General features: G+C 32.2%; 1 protein-coding gene across 1 annotated transcript; it reads left to right on the forward strand.

The window, feature by feature from the left end:
- Window positions 1-9,708: 9,708 nt before the first annotated feature.
- Window positions 9,709-11,257, forward strand: NFD3 (Ribosomal L18p/L5e family protein). Its single transcript, XM_039047138.2, has 2 exons — window positions 9,709-10,172; window positions 10,271-11,257. Exons 1-2 carry the CDS (start codon window positions 9,986-9,988, stop codon window positions 10,933-10,935), a joined length of 852 nt encoding a protein of 283 aa, XP_038903066.1. The 5' UTR covers window positions 9,709-9,985; the 3' UTR covers window positions 10,936-11,257.

Below are 11,257 nucleotides of genomic sequence, written 5' to 3' on the forward strand. Positions count from 1 at the left end.
GTCAGCTTAAACGGTGAACAATATTATAAAGTAAGAGTGACTTATTTCTTGGTCCAATCTTATGCAAACTCATTGTATAGGACGCCTACACTCTTCATGTCAATACATGAATAAATCAAGATCACTTCTTTTGTAGCACTTTACAACAAGTTAACAACTACAGAGTGGGCCGTATCTGATAGTGTTACCAGAATAAGGTACCCAACCTTATTCATATACTATAGACCATTTTGGTTATTTACTAAACTTGATCCACTCTTATGTCTCCACATAAAGTTCAAGTATTCATATAATAGCCATGGATATTCAATTTATTGGATTTAGTCTTCTTTCTAAAACGAAATGAACAATTCATATATTCAATAACAACTTTATTGAATAAAACCTCGATAACATCTTTATTGATAACATGATAACTTTATTGGTTACAAACCACGAGTTTTATGACATAAAACCCAACAGGTTGCCTATGCCTCCCGCCAGTTGAAGAAGCATGAGTGAAACTATCCTATTTATGACTTAGAGCTAGCAGCGTTGGTCTTTGCATTGAAAATCTGGAGACACTATTTATATAGGGAGAAGATTCAAATTTTCACCTATCATAATAGTTTGAAATAGTTCTTCACCCAGAAGGAGTTAAACATGAGACAACGCATGTGGCTCAAGTTAGTGAGGGGTTACGATTGTGAGATTCTGTACCACCAAGGCAAGGTGAATGTGGTGGCGATGCTCTTAGTAGGAAGACAACTCATTCGGTTGCCTTGATCACCAAACAACTCCAGTTATTTAATGAGTTGGAACGTGCGAAAATTGCACTGGCAATGAGGGGAAGTCACCTCGTAGCTAGCACAGTTGACGGTACGACCAACTTTGAGACAGGGAATCATTGAGGTGCAACAGGTCGATTCGTACCTTGTTTAGAAATTTCGTCAGGTGGAGTTAGGTCAGGACATTGTCAATGTCCTTGGATCATGGTTTTCTATATCGAGGATGGTTATGCATGCCTACAGATAGTGGTCTTAAGAGCAAATTATTGGTAGATGCTCATAGCTCCCCATTCTCGATACATCCTGGCAGTACCAAGATGTATCAAGATTTGAAGCAGTATTATTGGTGGTTCGATATGAAAAGGGAGATAGCTAATTATGTCAGTAAATGTTTAGTCTGTCAGTAGGTGAAGGCCCCAAGACAGAAGCCCGCGGGTTTTTTACTGTCATTAAATGTACCATAATGGAACTGGGAGAGTGTATCCATAGATTTCATTATGGGTTGCCCAGAACAGCGAAAGGGTTTTCAGTGATATGGGTTGTAGTGGACAAACTCACTAAGGTGGCGCATTTCATTTCAGGGAAGCCCACGTATTCGGTGAATAAATGGGCTCAGCTATACATGAAGAAGGTAGTGAGATTGCATGAGGTGCTAGTGTCGATCGTATCCGACAGAGACTCTCGTTTTACCTCTAGTTTTTGGAAGAGCCTCCAAGCAGCATTGGAGACACAGTCAAACTTCAGTATAGCCTTCCATCCCTAGACTGATAGGCAAATAAAGCATTTGAATCAGACGCTGGAGGATATGTTGCAGCTTGTACATTGAAGTTTTCAGGGAGTTAGGACTCTCACTTGCATTTGGTAGAGTTTGTGTATAATAACAATTATCAGGCTACCATTGGCATGTCTCCATTTGAAGCTTTGTACGGTAAAGGTTGTAGGTTTTTTGTTTGTTGAGGTGAGGTTGGTGAAAAAAAGTTGGTGGGAACTGAGCTAGTGGAAACGAAAAATGAAGTCATGAAGATGACCAGGGCTTGAATGCTAACAGCACATAGTAAACAGAAGAGTTATTTGACGTTAGGCGTAAAGATCTTGAGTTCAAGGCAGGTGATAAAATGTTCCTAAAAGTAGCACCTATGGAAGGTGTTCTAAGGTTTGGAAGGAAGGGGAAGCTAAGTCCACGTTTTGTTGGGCCATTCGAGGTCTTGGAGTGAATTGGCCCTGTGGCTTATCAGTTGGCCTTGCCACCGTCTCTCTCTACAATCCATAATATTTTTCATGTCTCCATGTTGAGGAAGTATGTGACAGATTCGTCCCACGTGGTGGACTTTGAGCCCTTGCAACTAAATGAGAGCCTGAGTTTCGAGGAGAACTATCCAAATTCTGGCTCAAGAAGTGAAGATTCTACATAATCGTGAGGTGGCACTGGTAAAGGTTTTATGGCAAAATCATTAGTTTGAGGAAGTAACTTGAGAATGGGAGGACGAGATGAGAACACAGTACCCATCGTCGGTAGCCATGTGTTCATCATCATTCAGCCCCCAGTTTTCGTGTTCTCACCAGAGTCTTGAGGTTTGGGTAATTTTTGGGGTGTTTTTTAAATGTCATTAAGATTGGTTAGGTTCTATCCAATATTTGAACTACCCATAGTGTTTTTTAAGGTTAAATTGAAGTCTTGAAGGTGTTCTCGTCACTATCCAGCAGCTTTGGCAAGGGTTGTGGACAGCTTTGTATACTTTTGGGTAATTTGTTATTGATAGTTGGTGTGGGTTCCTTTAAATCTTGAATATTCATAAGGATTTGACTTTGATTTTGGATTTTTATGGTGATTTAGGAGGTGGAGGTGGAGGTTAAGCTCTATCCGTTTGAGTTAAAAGCTAATTTTGGTAAGTTACGTATTGTTGGTTCACCCTCAAACCCAAGTGGTCCCCATGTTGGCTTGGATTATTATGACATGCTTGTTAGTCAGTTGGAATTATGGAAGCTTATATTACGTTGTTCCCTTGGGTTCACCACTTATATGTCCCTCTAGGGTCACTGGCTATGAAAGCATGCCTCCAGGTTCGCCCCTTATGCGTATGCATATGCCTATATCTACGATGCATTTGTACACTTAAGTCCCAATATGAAGGCCAAATCACCTAGTGGGCCCAATAGTGGGTAGCTTACTGGGTATATTATACTCATCCTTTTCTCTTCATGATTTTCAGGTAAAGGTAAAGATAAACCGGTGAATGACAAAAAGGATCGTGAGCTAGTCATTAGGACGTGTTATCGCTTTCGCACTTATGTTTTATTTGATAGGATCTTGTTTAGGAGTGTAGCATTTTCAAACTCTGGGTCATTTCATTTATTCATTTGTTAATTCATTTGTTTGCTCAATTCATTTTAAATGTGAGTTAGGGGTACCCCGCACGGTACACGATGTTTTTAGGATTTTATTGTCTGAGCTTTATTTAATGAAATATAAGTTTTATCTTTTTTATTTAATTTTTCTTCAAGAAATTTATTGTCAAGTCTATGTATGCATATAGTAGTATCCTAGAAGTATAATGGAAAGTTGAGTCATTACAACAATCCGATTACATTTGCGACTAAGACTCATTAAGATTAATCCATCAATAAATTTTTATTACGATTACACCACTTTTCATTACAATTTGGTAAATGTGGCCTTGGGTCAAAAATACTCTTTTGGTTTCTCTGCTCTAAGTTCCATTCCATTATAGTCATTGATTTTTAACAAATATTCAAAGTATACATCTAGCACCATTATAATTGTATATGTTTCGTCATGTTGTTTAATTCTTTTGTCCAATTTTTCTTTCACCCAAAATCAAAATTCATATATTTTTTCTTCAAATTTGCAATATTTTTCTAAGTTTAGATTTGGTTGACAATATGCATTGTTGTTTGTGTTCCAAAAATGTTTGATTTTATTTAAAGTTATTTTAATTTAAGGTACAACTATTTTATGTGACACTTGTATTTTCTTTCTTCTTTAAGTTGACTTCTATCGTCCTAATCGTCAATGTTTGCAATGAGTTATATATTATGTTCAATATCCTTTTTAAAAGAGCATATATTACACGGATTAGAGTTTTAATTCTGACCTACATAAGATAATCAATGATTTAAAGTATAACTGAATATATTATAACTCAACTTTAATTTTGTAGGAATTATAGTGGATCAAGACCTATAAAGCATGTGAACAAAATAGCCCGAGCTTAGATGCTCAAGGGCTCCAGCTAGAACACAAACATACCCTACCCCCAACTTAAAATCTAACATTGTCCCTGATATGATAAAGAATAGAAAACAAGAGACAAAATGAAAAGGGAAACAAAAAAAACTTCCCTAAAATTTGGCACGCTGGATGGCGGTGATATTTGGCTCATAAAAAATGTAATTGTCTCCATCTTCTCAATGACAACTAAAACCAAAAGATCAAAGAAAAGTGAAAGAATTAAGCCCAAGAAAAATAAAAATAAACAGAAAAGAAACCTAAACTTAGAAAGCAATAAAAGGATAAAATCATAGCTACCTCCGGGTAGTGCAATTGTTTCAGGTTAGTATGCTCGACCCGACTCGGCTTCATGAACCATAACCATCACGAACTTCCTACTCTCCATCTCCCACCCCAAACATAGAAGGTTGGTCACTATCCTATAAAATATGAGTACTAGAACACATAGGTGTTGGGATGTATGCCCTAAAGCCTCGTAGTTATATATTAGTTGAATCAATGGTAAATTAGTTTTATGAAACTTATGCAATAATCCATTAAATTAAAATCCAGAGCTATCTTCTATAACTTAAACATGTATGTATAGACATACAGTTGGATCATGTTTAAGTTATAACTTAAACATTCTGTAGTAGATGGATAAGACTAGGTACCTTAACCTAGTGACACTATGAATACAACTTACTTTGTAGTTGTTAAAATTGTTGTAAAGTGCTACAAATGATCTGATCCTAATCATTCATATGGAGACATGTATGCAGAAGTATTTTATAGAAAGAGTTTGTATAAGATTAGACCATGAAATGAATAATCTTTCTATATAATACCATTGATAGATGAGACTTACATTTCACTAGGATGACCATAGGTGTCTTGACCTGAATCTTGAGTGAGTTGTGAACTCATGCTTATGAAGGCGATCATTTGATTTGTATGTGTGAAAGTGGTCAGTTTCACCGACTCAATATGCCCATCATTTTGGGGACTCCTTTTATTGGGGAGCTGGGAACATAGTTTCATAAGAAGGAATTCACTCTTTCTTTATCGTTAGAGTAAGTAGAGAAATTGCTCCATTAAGGACTGATTTTGGGGCTTGAGCAATGTGGTACCACACCCTATCTTGGCTCGAGAGGGGTTTGGTTATAGTCAGACTATAACTTATTGTGCATTAGAGGAATCAATGGTACTTAAGGAGTTAGATGTAACTATAGAAACAAAATGGTAATTTTGGCATAGCTGTACTTATGAGAAATTTGTGAAGGGTTGATGCACTATTGGTAAATATGGCATTAGGTCAAAAATACTCTTTTGGTTTCTCTCCTCTAAGTTCCATTCCATTATAGTCATTGATTTTCAGCAAATATTCAAAGTACATCTAGCACCATTATAATTGTATATGTTTTGTCATGTTGTTTAATTCTTCTGTCCAATTTTTCTTTCACCCAAAATCAAAATACATATATTTTTTCTTCAAATTTGCAATATTTTTCTAAGTTTAGATTTGGTTGACAATATGCATTGTTGTTTGTGTTCCAAAAATGTTTGATTTTATTTAAAGTTATTTTAATTTAAGGTACAACTATTTTATGTGACACTTGTATTTTCTTCCTTCTTTGAGTTGACTTCTATCGTCCTAATCGTCAATGTTTGCGATGAGTTATATATTATGTTCAATATCTTTTTTAAAATAGCATATATTACACGGATTAGAGTTTTAATTCTGACCTACATAAGATAATCAATGATTTAAAGTATAACTGAATATATTATAACTCGACTTTAATTTTGTAGGAATTATAGTGGATCAAGACCTAAGTGACAAGCTATAATATTCATCTAAACAATTCATTACAATTATTATGGTGATTCAATCGAATCTCTTTACAATTAGGTTTGGTCCACGCCTACGAGAATGATCCCTTAGCCAGTTTTGCAGACATAATAGAAGTAGATAACTCAAATCTAGCTCTTGAAAATTGAACTTAGGTCAAAACACTATTCTAGTTCCTCTATTCCAAGTTTCATTTTATTTTAGTAATTATCTTTCAATAAATATTAAAAGTATGCATATAGCACGAATGCATCATTATATATGATCCATCATATTGTTTGATCTTTCGATTCAATTTTTTTTCATCCAAAATCTAAATTCATAGATTTTTTTTTAAAAAATATTTACATCGGTTTTCTAAATTTAGATTTTGTTGAGAATATGTGGGTTGGAGAAATTGCTTACTCTGATTTTGAAGTAGAGAACACAAAATCTATGCCAATAACATATTCTTGTTAGTCTTTTTAAGTTTACTAGTTTTTAATATGTGCATTTTCAATTTTATCTGATCATATATTGAATTGAATTGATTTTTTTTTTTTATGAAATTCTATATACAAATTCAAATATATCTTTCTCAAAATATTCCTAATATTTTATTGCTTTTGTTCTCTCAAAAGAAACTTCATAATCTATAAAATAACTATAAAAAATAATGACAATGGAAAAAGATAAATTTTTACATCTATGAACTATTTTTTGAAGTAAAATTCCTGTCTAGCTTTTCATTATTACAAAGGCTTTAGGATTAGTAAATTATTATGAAGGAAAAAAAATTGAAGAAATACGGTGAAACTGTATTTTTATTATCAAATGGGTGGAAAATAAGTCTTTTAAAGATAGGACACATTATTATCTTTAAATTATTTACTTGATTTTCTTTTGCTGGCAGCTTAAATTAAATATATACTAAAAAATTATTTATTATAAATATGAACCTGAGTATATCTAAAATATGATTGTTCATACTTACAATAAAATTAAATATCTATAAAGTTATATGTGTTTTTTAAACCACACAAACTTGATTGAAAATAATTCCTATATGTTGTGAAAATTTTAGGTAAATGAAAAAAGAAAAAACTAAAATTAGAAGAGCATACATTTTGTTTAGAAAAAAAAAAATAGTAAAAGCTTTTTATCTTGTTCTAGAGGTAAAAAAAAGTTACATTATCTTTTGTCATTATTATACTTCTATTTTAAAATGTTTTAGCTATTAAATTGTAAAATTCTTAAAATTCCATTATTATTTAGAATTAAAAGTAAAGTCATAACCTATAATTTATTTTAAAAGTAAATTGAGATTTTTTCTATATTCTATTTTTCACCTTCTTTTAATTTGTCAAGTTTATAAATGTTTTTAAGTTGTTGGTCTCAACTTTAATTCTTTAAAGTTTTTTTTTTCCTTTTAAAATTCTGAAACTCTTGAAATTATGCACACGCACTTACAAATTTTATTATTGCAATTTCAGACTTAATATCTTTTGAAAATGGATAATCGTAATTTCTAAAATGATAAGGACAAGATGGTCCAAAAAATATGATTTTTTTTTTAATTCTATTTTTTAAATTCATTGTGATTGCATATATCACATTTTCATCCATTGTGATTTGTGGTTGTTGTTCATTCGTGTCTTTTGAAATTTAAAAAATGGTAAAACGAACTATTTTTTTTTAAAAAAATAATTGTTTTTTTTCATATAGTATAGATTATACTTATTAATTTGATTTTATATTATGATTTATTATCATATAATAAAGAAATATTCTTTAATTTTGAGAATGAAATGATAAAACTTGTTTTATTTTAATTCTTCATACTTCATACAAATAATTGATGATTAATTATTAACAATTTTGTGAGACCATATGTTATACAAATACTCAATGAATAACATAAGTCTACATTTGATCATTAAGTATTTATTTAGTAGAGAATTCAGATTCTGTTTTATGTTTTCAGATTTAATGAGTTCAAGAAATATGTGTTTGGTAGACAACGCATATTTTGTTTTCCAAAACTATTTTCGGATTATGTGATCCAAACCGTGAAAAATCTTTAAAATAACATTTTTATATTTTCATTGCAACTAGATTTTGAATTTAAATTTTAAAATGCAGGATAAATAAAGAGAAAAATATTTAGAAATATAATATATCATGTTATAAACTAACTCATGTTTTAAAAAATAAAATATGTATTATGTAATGTATTACACTTTATATAATATTACAAAATAATAATTGTATATTTTTTTTAACATAAATCATATTCATAAATAAGTTAATAATAGTTTATTGTCAGTGAATGACTACAACTAGTTTTGTGATTTATAAATGTATAGTATCAAACATATTTTAAACAATTGTTTAAATTAAAATCGAATTTCTAAAACTGCTATCACACATATCTGAAAACATTACAACTCTGTTTTCATTGAATCATTTGTTTTTAAATTCTCTATCAAACAAACTCTAAGTTTCCATTTTTTTTAACCAAACAAAAATCAATCATTGATTATAAAAGGGGAAAAAAAAGACTATTGCTATACACTCATATTTTCTCGTATGGATTTGCTCACATAACAATTGGTAGGCAAAAATTCTTATTCAACATAATTAAAATTGAGTTTACTATCACAAACATAGAAATTGAGATATTTAGATAGGACACCATGTATCATCATTTATAACTTGAATATAGCATCATCTCGAAGAAGTCTTGAAAATTAAAATGGCTTTGAGAACAATGCATCAAGAGAATAAAAATCAAGAAAAGATAAAGCTCTAGATGAATAATGATAATGTAATTAAAGTGTGAGGTACGGGAATCGAATCTCAAATCACGAAGTTGATATTATAAATACTATGTCAGTTGAGCTACGCTCTTGTTGACATTAATTATTGTTTTTAGCGAAGAATTGGGTATTAAATAATACACCTTTTTGTTTTTGTAACCAAAGAATTTATAAGGTTTTTTTGTCTTTAAATTCTAAAACTTTTTAAATTTGATTTTTAATTCAATTAATGAAGTAAAGTCTTAGTGGGGTGTGTTGTTATTGATATTAATTTAATATTAATTTAAAGAAAATATTTTAAATGACAAAATTGTTGAAAATATTTACAAATAATGGCAAGATATGGTGATAGACTAGTATTTATGTCTATTATGACGTAGATAGACACAGATAATAGTTTATTACATATAGACAGTGAAATTTTACTATATTTATAAATATTTTGGTTCATTTTCTTATATTTAAAAAGACACCTTAATTTAATAATAACGAGTTTAAAAAGTAACTCCCACGTATTTTCTTTTTTCGCTTTACATGTTTTTGCAATATATATATATATAAATATATATTCATGCCGAAATTTCATATAAAAAAAGATAATTACTATTGAAATGGCATAATTGTAATAAACTAAAATTAAAAAGGATAATGTAGTATAAAAATGTTTTTTTTTTAGAAATATTAGCTTTTTAATATAGTATAGATATCCAAAATTAATGCCAATGTGGATAAAATATAATTTGTGCCTACTAAATTATTGTTATTGTTTTTTTAAGCAAACAAACTAACTGCCAATCACAAAATAACATCCTTAGATACAAGTAAAACAAACCAAAAATGAAGCAGAAAAGCTCAATTATGCACCGCCAAATCTTGCTCACGAGGGAGTGAGCCATGAAATTGTGACTTTGCCTCACATCGAGAAAAAAATACATCATCCAACTCATGTGCAAGCGACTTGGCCTGCTCAACAAACATATCCCTTCCTCCATACAACCAGACTCAACTCGACCATCAACAAACATATTCCATTAAAAAGATGAATCACCTCCATACAATCAGACTCAACTCGACTATGGATGGATCATAGATTAAATTTTTAATTATTTTTAATTGTGCGAAAGATAAAGAGCTTGTAAATTAACTAAGCTTAACACAAATTTGGACGCATCATAGATTGAATTTATAATATTAGAAAGAAAAGTTAATATTACAAATTTGAAGAAAGTGGGACACCCCTATGTCTCAAGTCATCATCCACTAAGAGGGGAAAAGAATTAGGGTTTTCTTTTCAGCACTTTTCATTCCCAGAACCACCGCCTCCGGCCGTCCGACGACGATGCCGAAACTTTCCCTCTCTCACCTCTATTCTCTCTTCCGGTCGTCTTCTCTCCGTCATGGCCCTTCCTTTTCTCCCTCTCGCCTCTCCATTTCTCCATTCATCGGCTCAGATTCGCGTTCCTCCATGTCCTCTATCCACCGATCAGATCTCACTGGATCCATTCGACTAGACAACCAGCTCTCAGGTGATTTATATTCTCTATTTTCTATATCTGATATAGGAAATGGCAATTCGAATTTATGGAGTGTTTTTCTTTAGTGATGAGTATTTTGGGGATTGCAGGCTGTCTCGACCTTTCGCAAGGTGATTCTGCGAATGTTGGTCGGGAGATTGTAGGACGTGGATGGAAATCCACGGGAGCTCAGGGTTCTTGTTGGAGTTTGGGGCGTTCAAGTGAATGTGTCTCCGTTTCTCATTCCACTAGCTATAGATGTTATGGACAGTACGACAACCGGCCAAATGCTGATACAGGAAGGAATCTTAATTCTATGAGCTTCGTTAGGGATACTTTAGAGGAAGGTGGAAGGTATTTTACGGGTAGTTCCCGGTTCTTTAGACAACCCAATATGGAACACAATGCTGATATTGTCCATGTAAAGCTACTGCGTAACAATACATTTATCACTGTTACGGATAACAAGGGAAATACAAAGCTCAAGGCCTCTGCTGGTCGTCTTGAAGAACTTAAAGGAGGGCCCAAACTTTCCCGTTATGCTGCTGAAGCAGTTGCAGAGTATGTTGGTCGTGAATCTAGAAAATTGGGGCTAAAATCAGTTGTGATGAGGGTGAAAGGCTTTACTATATTTAAGAGGAAAAGGCAAGCGATCATTAGTTGGAGAGCTGGATTCACTGATTCTAGAAGTGATCAAAATCCTATTGTCTACATTGAAGATACTACAAGACGTGCTCACAATGGTTGCCGACTCCCAAAGCAGCGCCGTGTCTAGATCTTGCTAATACAACAACAAATTGGTGATGAGGTCTTTGTTTCATCTTTGTTGGCTCGGTTCGAGTTGATGTAGCTTGCCTTAAGTTTTTACTTGCTTATTTCCATAATGATGACAATTGGGATGTTTCTATATTACATCAGTATAAAATTTTCCTGGTTTAAATTGATGTAGCTTGCCTTCAAGTTCTTTCTTGCTTATTGTAATAATGATGACAATTGGATGGTTTTTCTATATACATCAGTGTAAAACAATTGCTTTTTAGTTAGTTCTATTTGGACTTCATTTCAATAGAAGGATATCAAGAATTCAAGTGGCCCCA

Source organism: Benincasa hispida, chromosome 11, assembly GCF_027475165.1.
Source record: "Benincasa hispida cultivar pf3 chromosome 11, pf3_genome.v1.1, whole genome shotgun sequence".
Lineage (NCBI taxonomy): Eukaryota > Viridiplantae > Streptophyta > Magnoliopsida > Cucurbitales > Cucurbitaceae > Benincasa > Benincasa hispida.

Bases quoted from the DNA above. Each gene is read 5' to 3' on its own strand.
- NFD3 (XM_039047138.2), top strand. From the start codon at position 9,986: ATGCCGAAACTTTCCCTCTCTCACCTCTATTCTCTCTTCCGGTCGTCT. The intron at 10,173-10,270 runs GTGATTTATATT...TGGGGATTGCAG, and splicing joins ACTAGACAACCAGCTCTCAG to GCTGTCTCGACCTTTCGCAA.